This window comes from Chrysemys picta, chromosome 11 (assembly GCF_011386835.1).
Source record: "Chrysemys picta bellii isolate R12L10 chromosome 11, ASM1138683v2, whole genome shotgun sequence".
NCBI lineage: Eukaryota > Metazoa > Chordata > Testudines > Emydidae > Chrysemys > Chrysemys picta.
In genome coordinates, this window is record NC_088801.1 from 72,682,946 (window position 1) to 72,696,428 (window position 13,483).

Consider the following 13,483-nt stretch of genomic DNA (forward strand, 5'->3'; position numbering starts at 1 on the left):
AAGAGCAATGGTGAGACTGGCAAGGTGTCTGTACGGGTTATATACCTCACAGCTACTATGCACCTTCTGAGAGAGTTCAACAGGGACCAGAAAGCTCACACCTTGTGGGGGAGTTCTGGGAAAGGGTGTGTTTAAGTTACAGGGGAGTCTAAAGGGTCAGCACTGAGCCCAGGGGCTAGGCAGCTGGACAGCAGGTTTCAGCCCTCAGGAGAGGGTGCTAGACAGAGGATCTGCACCCCAAGTGGGTGCCTAGGGACCCCAGGACTGGGACAGCGGTTGGGCTCCAGAGGCTTAACACACCGGGGAACCCAGCAGCTGGGTTCCCTCACGGCAGTCTAGTGAGTGGCCAATGGGGGGTGCTTGACCGGGACCTGCAACCGAACCAGGCCTTCTGCCTCAGTCAGGGCTGCCAGGCGACTTAAGCCCTGATTTTGCAAGCTGCTCCCTATGAGCAGTCCCCTGTGCCCACACTGAATCCCTCTGACGGCAATGGGAGTCCACCCCACACAAGAGTGAGTCCGTGGCCACCTTTCCCCACTCCTTGCACGGGAGCGGGAGCGAGAGCATTATGGCTGCCTACTGCACAGGGAGTAAGCAGCCCCCAGTGCTCTTTACCAGCAGCACAACTCTGCTGGAGCAGCCACAAATTGGCTCTAATTAAGTCCTCCCATTGGGTCTAGAAGTACAAGATCAATTATAGATCAGCTCAGCAGGCGTTTCTATGGTCAGATCATCATCTGTCTGGTGTGGAAGCTAAACGCCATTTGCAACACTGACGATTTGGGCAACCAAACCCACAGGGGATCTGCACATTCTACAAGTAACTTTTTCCTAAACTAAGTAAGAGTTTCAATCAATGCTGCAGGGCAAAAGCCGTGCTGCTGATGTATAGGAAAAAGCCTGTCAATTAATTGAAGCTCTCTTCTCTCTCTCATCTCTTATGAATGGCACTTTACAAAAAGCTGGGAGAATACCAGAGACAAGAGCCAATTTGTCGGAAAAGCTTGTTAAAGCAATTCATATCTGTGCTCGCTGACCGAATAAATGCAGGGAGAACTGTTAGAGGCCTTACCCAAAGCCAAGAATGGATTTCTATATATACGTGTTCCTGATATAGTTCACTTAGCAGCAGCAACAGCCATGTGGTCAGAGGAGTATTCGTTTTCTTTTTCCATCAATCTCCAGAGGGCAGAAGAGCCGCTGGAGAAGTTAGCACTGCTAACAGGCTGTCCTTGAATAATGTATTATAGTGCCCACCCAAGCGTCATTAGCTGAAGGAGCATAAATAAAGGGCAAGGATAAATAACAGTGGGTCAGATTGGGGTGGGGTGTTGGCCTATACCTCTTAGATTTTAACCCATCAAAACACAAAGCCGCTAAGATCTAATAGTTTTGCCACCCCCATTGTGTCATTACATGAAGACTATAACAGGGTTCAAAAAAGAACTAGATAAATTCATGGAGGATAGTATCAGAGGGGTAGCCGTGTTAGTCTAGATCTGTAAAAAGCAACAGAGAGTCCTGTGGCACCTTTAAGACTAACAGATGTATTGGAGCATAAGCTTTCGTGGGTGAATGCCCACTTCGTCGGATGCATGTAATGGAAATTTCCAGGGGCAGGTATAAATATGCTGGCAAGAATCAGTATGGAGATAACGAGGTTAGTTCAATCCGGGAGGGTGAGGTCCTCTGCTAGCAGTTGAAGTGTGAACACCAAGGGAGGAGAAGCTGCTTCTGTAGTTGGATAGCCATTCACAGTCTTTGTTTAATCCTGAGCTGATGGTGTCAAATTTGCAAATGAACTGAAGCTCAGCAGTTTCTCTTTGGAGTCTGGTCCTGAAGTTTTTTTGCTGTAAGATGGCTACCTTTACATCTGCTATTGTGTGGCCAGGGAGGTTGAAGTGTTCTCCTACAGGTTTGTGTATATTGCCATTCCTGATATCTGACTTGTGTCCATTTATCCTCTTGCGTAGTGACTGTCCAGTTTGGCCAATGTACATAGCAGAGGGACATTGCTGGCACATGATGGCATATATAACATTGGTGGACGTGCAGGTGAATGAACCGGTGATGTTGTAGATGATCTGGTTAGGTCCTGTGATGGTGTTGTTGGTGTAGATATATGGGCAGAGTTGGCATTGAGGTTTGTTGCATGGATTGGTTCCTGAGTTAGAGTTGTTATGGTGCGGTGCTCGTTATCTCCAGACTGATTCTTGCCAGCATGGAGGATAGGTCCATCAATGGCTCTTAGCCAGGATGGGCAAGGATAGTGTCCCTAACCTCTGTTTGCCAGAAGCTGGGAATGAGCGACAGGGAATGGATCACTTGATGATTACCTGTTGTGTTCATTCCCTCTGGGGCACCTGGCATTGGCCACTGTCTGAAGACAGGATACTGAGCTAGATGGACCTTTGGTCTGACCCATTATGGCTGTTCTTATGTAAGTGCCCAAATCAACAAATCGGGGGGAGAGGGGAGGGGGAAGAAAACTATGAAAAGGTAAGTACTGTATTGATTGGAAAAAAAGTGGAAGTGATCTTGTATTTAAATCTTGTTGAAGACTTTAGTGTGAGAGCTGCTGGCTCAATTCACTCCCAAGCCTCATCCGAGATTGTCCAGGAGCGCACCACTGCCAATTCTGATGTTGACAGGAAATGATTTACTCCTTTCATATACAGGCCAGGCTGCCCAGCCATCAAATAATGATTTCCAGCCACTGCCAGCCTTGGCTAGAACCGAATCAGTGCCCTAAAGGAGAAATCTACTAAGCACCATATGCACCTTGAAAGGTGCAAATTTCATTATTTTAAAAGTTCTTTACAAATATCAACTAGTTATACCTCAGTACCTCCAGGATAAAGACCGTACAGGGATCACTTTACCCACCACCGAACTGCTTTAGCCGTTGGGGCGGAATGCAGGAGCTGCTTACCTCCGCAAAAATCTGAGCAATTTAGATCAGAAAATGAAAAAAACTTCTATTCTGTCCAACTGCAAATTTAAAAGGAGGAAGAAGTACGGTGTTAGCCCCAAGGTCCTGGACAAGTCTTAACTTAGATTTTAAACACAGTGGGAAGTTTATTCATCACAAGAAATCAGGGACTCCACCGTACAGCTACTCTGAAACATGGTACCTTCAGCAGCACACAGTGACAACCTACTGAATTACTACAGTCACTTGCGACATCATTTCGTTTCCCCTGGAAGGTCTCCCATCTAAATACCAACCCCAGCCCATTGTTGCTTAGCTTGTGAGATTCAACGGGATTACAGCACACAGTAGCGTGGTTACAGCCCAGAACTGGCTCCTTTGGGAGAGTGATGAATGTGGGAGCTATATGTCATGTTTTTATGAATATTGTGTGTTTGAGACTGCAGTATGGCTGGCTCTGTGGAACACTATGGGTAATGCCAGCTTCAACTCTCTGCACACACCCCAGCAATCAGGCAATGACTAAATAAAATAAATAAATATATGGAGCTATAGCTATCTCAGAACTGGAAGGGACCCCAAAAGGTCATTGAGTCCAGCCCCCTGCCTTCACTAGCAGGACTAATTACTGATTTTGCCCCAGATCCCTAAGTGGCCCCTCAAGGATTGATCACACAACCCTGAGTTTAGCAGGCCAATGCTCAAACCACTGAGCTATCCACTAGTTCAATTATTAATGCTCAAATGGACAATATGACAACTCCACTACTACAAGCCTGCTTCCGTCCCACCTGGGGAGATGCATAAACCCAGCTGACCAGGTTCAGATGTTCCGGGACAAAGAAAGGGACTTTGAAATAGGTAAGAGACTGCCTATCAACTCAGGATGGAGAGACACTGGGGCTGACTGAGTGAGAGGGTACTGACTGCCTGTGACAAGGTACATTTGCCACGTAAGGCTAAGGTGTAGGTTGGAGGACATAAGTATAGGCCTTTTGTTGTTTTGACCCTCTTCCTCTGTTTGTTGTGTTCCTATGAATAAATACATACTTTGTATTGAAGAAAGTGTTCTGCCGCTGAACTTTCACACTGACTGCAGGCTCCTGGAAAGAAATCCAGGGCCACCTGGGCCAAAAAACTCAGTTGGACCTGCTGAGGACGCTGGGGGTCAACAGGGGTGCCATAACCTGGTGACCCATTCTAGGAGTGGAATTCAGTTGTGGGATTCTACCCAGAGAGAAGTACAAGCACTGGGAAGGGATGACTACAAAGGGAATGAGTGTGGGGACAAAGGTACAGCTCATCCTGGAACCCTAACAAGGGATAGAAACAACACCCAATCCTACTTACAACAGATGGATGGCTCTTTGCATTCTTTTTTACAGCAGCATTTAAAGCATTTCTTCATCACCATGTAGATGTAGGCAAAGATGACGAAGGGAAATGGAATAGTCAAACGGCTGCCGTACTCCTGAACCAAGAAATAGCGCTGGAACTTCCACACCTGGTCGTTGTTTTCTTGTACTGATCCAACCGTGTAACTAAGGGGCAGATTAAAAGATTAACCTCTGTTTGTCTCAGGGTATCACTAGTTATTTATTATCCAATGAAGATTTTCGTTAGATCCAAATAAGAGAAGTTTTCCTATTAGCAAGGATGGGGAATTGGTTTTACATAGTTTCAGTCACATGAACATCCTGGATTTAAAAGTTGGACTCTGATTTGGAGAGGCTGGAAAACAAAGGAAGAAGTGGAGCAGAGGAAAGTGAAAATACACACTGATTGCGAAAAAAGGCACCCTGTGTAAAAACTAATAAAAGATTAAATGATGTATGGAGCTCTTCCTACTTGTGCCAGTCTGGCTTTAGGGGATGTTCTTCTAGCTTTGCCATACCACACAGGCTGCCCTATAGCTAGACAATGGGTTGCATGAATAATATTTGCCAACTCTTACAATTTTGTGCAAAACTAAAAAATAGGCTGTTTGCAAAGCCTGCAACTCCTGCGAGTTTATTATAAGGAGTAGTATTATAGGAGCCCAAGTCATGGACCAGAAATAGGTGTTATACAAACAAAACAAAACCATGGTACCTGCCCCAATCCTTTCCCGAGATATTTCAAAATGGCTCTTTCAAGAACTCTTAATAGGATCTTCAGAAGGTTAAGATAAACTTTAACATTTCTATAATCTAGTGTGAAAGAATAAAGTAAGACAGGATATGATCTACATTATTCTTGCTCTATTGCTGGAGAACCAATCAGCCAGCAGCGTTATTACAAATTGACAGATGATCAGAGGAGGTGGGGAACCTGGGAGAAGGAATCATACATTCCATTAATAGGTGTGACTACGCTCTGCTTGTGGGTTCCTCGACATGTTTTACACACACAGGCCTTCACCCAGACTGCTCCAGGAGCCCCAGTTGGCCCCAACACAGATCATAAGCCAGCAGCCAGAACCACACTTCCCACTACCAGAGTCCTCCGTGGCCCGCACAGACCATGCAGACAAACAGGCTTTGCAGCATGAGTTGAGGATCGACAAGCTAGGACAAATGTCAGACCAGGTTTCACACAGACTTTCATTTTCTGACTAGCTCCAGTCCATTCTGATTTTACCAAAAGCAGTTCATCCATTACTAAAATAGTCAATACTTTTAACTCTGTTTGTCTGAAAGACCCACGACCCTAAGGATTTGTGATAAGGTGAAGAATGACTGATAGCACATTTCAGATGTCAGACTTACCTGTCTGGCCAGTCTACCCTCCTCAATGGGTAACTCCCATCTAAAATAAAAAGCCATTAATATCTCCCTAGAGGAAGTCTCTTGAGTTCTTCCATTCATCCACAGATGATACAGCATAGTGCTTGTGCTACAAGTCAGAGTGATAAATAGCAGGAACATTAAGGCACTAGTGCACTGAATGCTTGCTACAAATCATGCACCAGAGCAGCAATTCTGGTTATTATTGACTCATAAAAAGAGCACATTAAATAAGATCGTATCCATCTGATCTGGTGTATTGTACTACTGGCAAGATCAACTGGTGGAAAGCTCCAGCTCATGGTTAATAAAACATTAATCCAGATTTTAAGTCCCTCCTAAACTGCAGGGGTTTGAGTCCAGCCCAGAGAGATGGAGAAGAGCTACAACTGTTGGATCCAAATCTGAGTTGGGATTTAGAACCCATCCCAAAGGTGGCGGGGTGGGCTCTAGTTTTGGAAGTTTAACTCCGCTGAGATCAAATGTTTTAATTTTGGGAAGGGACTAAGGTAAACTTTTTCAGCAGCACCTATGTGCCTTAGGAGTTTCCATACCTGTAGCACTCAATGCCCAAAGTCACTTTTGAAAGTGGTAACAGGGTGCAAATTCCAGCAGCCAGCAGCAATAATCTTGGAAGATTAAAGTCCTAGGATCCAATTTTCAAAAGCACCTAGGGGTCACAGTGGACGAGAAGCTGGATATGAGTCAACAGTGTGCTCTTGTTGCCAAGAAGGCTAACGGCATTTTGGGCTGTATAAGTAGGGGCATTGCCAGCAGATCGAGGAACGTGATCGTTCCCCTTTATTCGACATTGGTGAGGCCTCATCTGGAATACTGTGTCCAGTTTTGGGCCCCACACTACAAGAAGGATGTGGAAAAATTGGAAAGAGTCCAGCGGAGGGCAACAAAAATGATTAGGGGTCTGGAGCATATGACTTATGAGGAGAGGCTGAGAGAACTGGGATTGTTTAGTCTCCAGAAGAGAAGAATGAGGGGGGATTTGATAGCAGCCTTCAACTACCTGAAGGGGGGTTCCAAAGAGGATGGAGCTCGGCTGTTCTCAGTGGTGGCAGATGACAGAACAAGGAGCAATGGTCTCAAGTTGCGGTGGGGGAAGTCCAGGTTGGATATCAGGAAAAACTATTTCACTAGGAGGGTGGTGAAACACTGGAATGCGTTACCTAGGGAGGTGGTGGAGTCTCCTTCCTTGGAGGTTTTTAAGGCCCGGCTTGACAAAGCCCTGGCTGGGATGATTTAGCTGGGAATTGGTCCTGCTTTGAGCAGGGGGTTGGACTAGATGACCTCTTGAGGTCCCTTCCAACTCTGATATTCTATGATTCTATGATTCTATGATATAGGAGCCCAACTTTTCCCAGGGATGAAGAGTCATTTAAAGTTGTTAATGAAGTAAAGGCGGTTAATCATCTGCAATTACTGCTTCTGGCCCCTGGAACAGACACTCAGTACCCACCCCACAGCTAACTTCCATTTATCACTTCAGGCTCTGTTTGTAAGCAGCTGGCCTGTGCATGGCTACTTTCATTTTCCTCTGCAGCCAGGTAACCCCATGGCTTGAGAACTGGAACTGGATTTTTTCCAACCATTCCAGTGTCAGCGTTCACCTCCAAAATGGGAGTAAGAGACACCTCTCCCTGATGGGCACAATCTGAAATCATTTGGCAAGCTTTGGAGGCAGTTCTGCCAGACATAGGGAGGCCTGTGGGAAAGTCGGTTGGTGCCATGTTTTAAGTCATTCTCATACAGTAACTACTGCATTTTAAGCAGAATGCAGGGCCAGTTGGCTGTTTAGGAAGTAGCTTTAACCCTATTCTTGCAAGAGACTCAGTGAGGCCCTTTACCTCCATCAGAAGGAGATGTAAAGGAATCAGAGGGTTCAGAGGCAGCAGAAAGACACCTAACCAGCCTCTGCATATTTTCCAGACATCCCATATCGATTTTACTGACATTGCAATGGCCACTGCACCCCATCAGAAAAATACAAGGAGCTATAAAACCAAGGGGTGAACTAATTTCACTTGCAATGTGAAACAAAATTTGTTATAGGAGTGTCAGGGAATGTGGCAGCAACAGGAAAGTGAGTTTCTGCTGGGAAAAAGTAAAATCATCAGATGGGAAGACGCCACCAATGCGGAAAGATTACCTGGCAAAGAGCAAAAATTGATGATCGAAAGAACCGGGCTTGAACAAACAACATTAAGGCATGGTAGCTCCCAGAGTGCACGGAAGGGATAAGCCTGAAGGAGCTGATTGCACACTGTTCAGCCCTGAATGTGAAACATATGAGACGCAAGTGCTGTTCTTCCAAGTGAACAGCAGGGTTGGATGATGAATGCCCCAAGCGGCAAGGAGAAGAGAAGCTTTGAGCGCACACGTTGTGAATATAACTTGATTGCACTTTAACTCCTCTAAAAGTTGCCCACTCCTATACCACTGTAATGCCTGGCGGTGCTGAAACTAAGACATCACAGCCAGCATCCAACCCTGCTGGACAATGGACAGCCAGCCTATGCAGGGATGAGGAAGAGGGTGTGGCAGGGGATCCGTGTGCATGTGACTATGGCATGGTTTGCCCAGGCTCTCTTATTTTAAAGCTAAGGTATCATTTGATTTTGACTTGCTAGTAATCTTTGCACCAGATGCAAGAAATAATCTATTGGTTTTGAAGTGTCAAGTGGCAGAACTTCTGGTCACAAGATGTGAACTTCCTATCAATATCAATTACGTCCGACTTTGTCATGCTCTCCACTATGGATGTGCAAATCCCCTTAAAGTCACTGGCACATACATCTCTCAGGGGAGCCTATGAGCCTTCTGATGTATACTTAGCAAATGTTAGAGGCTTCCAGTTTCAAATGAAAAACATCTGTGAGCAGTGATATTGATCAGCAACAAATGTGCATGTTCTTTTGGAAAGAAAAGGGCCTGTTAGATATTGACTTACACTGCGTGTGTGTGTCTGAGCACAAGAAGCAGTAAGAACCTCCTCACACCCCTCTCCAGATCTTGAGTTTGGATGTGCTGTGGTACCAGTTTGGTGCTGTTATAGCGCAGTACCAATTACAAACCCCCCTCCAGGAGCAAATAGAGGAACAGGGAAGGAATTGTGGGCATAGTTCTTTTCCCTGGGAGGCTTTTACGGTAAAGCAGCCACAGGCCGTCCCCTTACAACGGGCGGTGTCATTGTGGCACAAACTAGACCAAAGGATGGTTAGCTACTCCGTGAAATGCCAATTGTGCAGAGAGCTGTACCTCATCAGGGTCCAGTTTGTAACTCTTGTCGTGAATTGCTGCTGAAGATTATGGTGGATGTATTTTGTTGATGGTCTTGGCGTCTACTATCTTTAGATGTCTATGCCTTCTAATGTATTTTATTGCCCTTGTCCATGTAGCTGCAGTGTACGGTGCGGTAATAGGCGCTAGGTGGTTTTCTAGTTTGTAATTTTGGAACAATACAAATAAATACGAAGGAACTGAAATGACAAGCACGCACGTAAACAGAACGTAGCTCCTGCACGTGGCCAATTCTATCCCTCCCCCACCATTCTCCACTTCTTGTAACCCGCTGCCTGGGAAAGAGATTCTGGATTCTACTCCAACCGCGGCTACCACCCCATGGCCCACGGTGGCAAGGAATGGGGGGATTCTTAACTCCCCAGTCTCCTGAGCAGCCCTGTTGGGACTCAGGAGAATCCTAGCCCTTACTTTGGATCGAATCATTTATTTGAACGAGTGGACATTTGGGGGAAGTATGACACCTCCCCTACAGATCTGAGTATTGCATGTTTTAGTCGGACCACAAGCATGTATTAAATTCAACATACTGCCTGCTACCCATTACTGGAGCAGTCTGGGAGTGTCTGCATTCAAAGGGTTAATAGGACAGTAATTATACAGACGTAGAATGTTACACAAATACCGGATTATCATCCACGCTGAAGATGATAATTTAACAGTCCTGAAACAAACAGAATCAAACCCTCTCCGCAGATCCCTTGGTTAATTCAGACCTGATCCGGCAGCAGCTCTCCTACTCCCAAACTCTCCCTGAGCTCTATGGATATGCCGTAAAGGAAGGCACTGCAGGGCTGGATCCCAAGCTTACAATAAACCACCAGGGATAGCTGAAGAGTAAGGACAGTCTGTACTTAAGGCACTGCACTGGGATTCTTCTGCCACTGACTCCCTGGGGGACTTTTAGGACAGTCCCTTGGTCTCTGTGTCAGTTTCCCCATCCATAAAAGGGGACAATAATACTCCCCTCCTCCCACTCCGACTTGCTAATTAGACTTATGCTCTTTGGGGTAAGGACTGTCATACTACAGTGTGCACAGCCCCCAGTATAATGGGGCCCTGGTTTTGGTTTCGGGCTCCAGGTGCTACTGGACTATAATGATTATTTATTTAACAGAGAGTTAGTTGATCTACAGCGCCATGTTTGGAGATTTTGATTGAAAAGCATCATGGGCCTGAGCACTCAGATTAACCTAGGAGTGGCAGACTGAACTCTATATCCCACAACCACCTAAAAGACAGAGAATGAGCGCATTTTAAAGGGCTAAACCCTCCACCCTCCACCCTAAAGGCTAAACTTTCTCAACCATGTAGGACAGTAAGCCACCCCAGCCCGATTCAACCAGTGAAGACTTACCCAGATCTAGGGTCCAGGTCTGGTGCAGAGTGCAGCCTCTGCTTTTCCCACCCCGGCTGCAAACATGTGGATAAGGAAAGGGAGGGGCCCCAGCATTGGCTCCACCCCCCTGTATTCCGCTGTCAGTGGAAATGGGCTGGCAGGAAGGGGTGAGTAAGCTGCAGCCGCCTTTCCAAGCTGCAGTGAGTAACGCTCTGAGGAAGGAGCTGCAGTTCCTTCCCAGGGCTCCTCCCAGGACAGCATAGCTACACAATGCTCCTCATACAGGGCTGAGTGTAAGCTCGCCATTCATAGAATCATAGAATCATAGAATATCAGAGTTGGAAGGGACCTCAAGAGGTCATCTAGTCCAACCCCCTGCTCAAAGCAGGACCAATTCCCAGCTAAATCATCCCAGCCAGGGCTTTGTCAAGCCGGGCCTTAAAAACCTCCAAGGAAGGAGACTCCACCACCTCCCTAGGTAACGCATTCCAGTGTTTCACCACCCTCCTAGTGAAATAGTTTTTCCTGATATCCAACCTGGACCTCCCCCACCGCAACTTGAGACCATTGCTCCTTGTTCTGTCATCTGCCACCACTGAGAACAGCCGAGCTCCATCCTCTTTGGAACCCCCCTTCAGGTAGTTGAAGGCTGCTATCAAATCCCCCCTCATTCTTCTCTTCTGGAGACTAAACAATCCCAGTTCTCTCAGCCTCTCCTCATAAGTCATGTGCTCCAGACCCCTAATCATTTTTGTTGCCCTCCGCTGGACTCTTTCCAATTTTTCCACATCCTTCTTGTAGTGTGGGGACCAAAACTGGACACAGTATTCCAGATGAGGCCTCACCAATGTCGAATAAAGGGGAACGATCACGTTCCTCGATCTGCTGGCAATGCCCCTACTTATACAGCCCAAAATGCCGTTAGCCTTCTTGGCAACAAGAGCACACTGTTGACTCATATCCAGCTTCTCGTCCACTGTGACCCCTAGGTCCTTTTCAGCAGAACTGCTACCTAGCCATTCGGTCCCTAGTCTGTAGCAGTGCATGGGATTCTTCCGTCCTAAGTGCAGGACTCTGCACTTGTCCTTGTTGAACCTCATCAGGTTTTTTTCTGCCCAATCCTCTAATTTGTCTAGGTCCCTCTGTATCCGATCCCTACCCTCTAGTGTATCTACCACGCCTCCTAGTTTAGTGTCATCTGCAAACTTGCTGAGAGTGCAGTCCACGCCATCCTCCAGATCATTAATAAAGATATTAAACAAGATATTCTGCCCTCAGTTCCCTACAATCAGGACAAGAACCAAGCTGTCTTCCAAAAGAGGAGCACCAGACATGTGCAGGTCAGTTTGTAAAGATCTGCTCCTCCGGGAGGAGAGGTGCTACATAAATACGAGTTCTAAGTACAAACAGATGGTCAGTGTATCTAGTAAACCTGAATCCGTGGCTCCTGCAGATGCTGCCTGGATATCGTACTGTCCCTCTGCTGACTTAAGTCGCTTGCTGGCTCATGAGTGAAGTCATCAAGAACATTGCTCTTCACTCCCGTGAAACAGCAGGATTCTTATCAGCTCCACGTCCTACTGGCTCACAGAAACGGAGAGGCTCTCGTGCATGTCACGTCACACCATTGCACATGCTTCTCATTCATGTGCGTACCTGCAGCACGTCTAGCGCTTTAGATTTATTGATGGCAAGTCACCTGAAGGAGCTGGGATTTCAGCAGAGCTGCCATTTTTATTTTGCCGAGGTGGGGAGGTTCTTTCCGGTAACGAGGCAGATATTTAATTTATGGGAGGGGCTTTCTTTTAGGCTTGAAAACCTTGGTGCTGTCCCGCTAAACAGCACACTACTCACACCCTGGGTCTCTGACGTTCTCTGGTGAGTGTTAACACAGGGCTTTCTCCAGCTTTTCCACTCCTTAGTAGACTTTCTAAGGAGGTTCCCTCTTGGACCCATTTTCCCTTGGTCTGGCCATTCTGCAGACTGCAAGGGTCACCATCAGAGAACCGCTCATCTAATACATACCCGAACATGGCAACCAGCAGGTTAACCAGGAGGATGTTGGTGGAGAGCATGTAGATGCACACCAGGGGGATGGTGATCCACTCCGGGAAGCGGGGATGGTTGTTAGCATCCAGTTCCACACACAAAGGTTTAGACTCATTCCCGGAGAAGGTGCAGCGATCAAAATTGTATGTGGTACCTAGAGCAAGAGGAGGAGAGAGTGAGACTGCGGGGGCTGTGCAAAGGAAGCCTTTTGCTCTCTGATGTGTCTGTAACATCGGGGATTTACCCCAAGACCATCCACTGATGCTACCGTTTAGCATAAACAGATGAAATGCAATTTGCCTGGGAGTAGACTACCACTGCTTGAAACCAGCGTTAGCGCCATCAGCAGTAGCTCTGCCCGTCTGCACTAGGCATTTACAGCAGTGCCCTGGGCTGCAGTCATTGCTGGCCAGACATCAGTGCAGCTGCACTAGGGCCATCACTGCAATGCACAGGGGAGGGCAGACCGCGGCCCTCCAGTTTATATGGAGATGGCAGTTGCAAAGGGCAGCTTGTGAACTAGAGAAATGAACACGGCAACGATATTCCATTAGCACCGAACACACCATACGCACATGTAGGAGAGTGCGCCAAAAAGCTCTGGCATTAGCCATTTAACGTCAGACAAGTCAGAGAAAGACTGTAACCACCACCATCCCTCCTTCCGATACTGGAATGGATTGCATGGGATGAAGTCTCGTGTGAAAACCCACCTTCCTGCTGTTTGGAAGGAAGGGGTCAGGAAGGTTGGAGCAGGAGTCTGTTAGGGGGGTTGATTGGAGTGAGTATGAAGGTGCTGTACCAGATGCCTGGAGAGAAGGGCAGTGGGAACCGGAGGGGCACATTGGAGCTGGGCCAGGTCTGGCGAAGTGCTGGGTGCCAGATGGGAGGGGAGTGAGGGCTCCTGTAACGGGGCCCAATTTTCAGAGGGCTGATGAACCACATCCCTCTAAGGTCTCCAATCACGCCCCCACTGTCATCTGATGCCTTGGCCCCAACCACTTATAGTCTATCCTGCTTTAATACTGGCTTGAACAGTCATTAAGGGTCAAATCCTTCAAGCAGCTGTCCATGGGCAGACCCGCG

General features: G+C 47.0%; 1 protein-coding gene across 1 annotated transcript in view; it reads right to left on the reverse strand.

The window, feature by feature from the left end:
* The window catches only part of TRPM8 (transient receptor potential cation channel subfamily M member 8), a 100,994-nt gene that overhangs the window by 11,852 nt on the left and 75,659 nt on the right, over positions 1-13,483 (reverse strand). Inside the window, exons 21-22 of the mRNA XM_008172588.4 lie at positions 12,374-12,551; positions 4,283-4,473 (exon numbers count right to left, since the gene is read on the reverse strand). Coding sequence (XP_008170810.3) covers positions 4,283-4,473; positions 12,374-12,551 — 369 coding nt within the window. The remainder of the gene's footprint in view (positions 1-4,282; positions 4,474-12,373; positions 12,552-13,483) is intronic.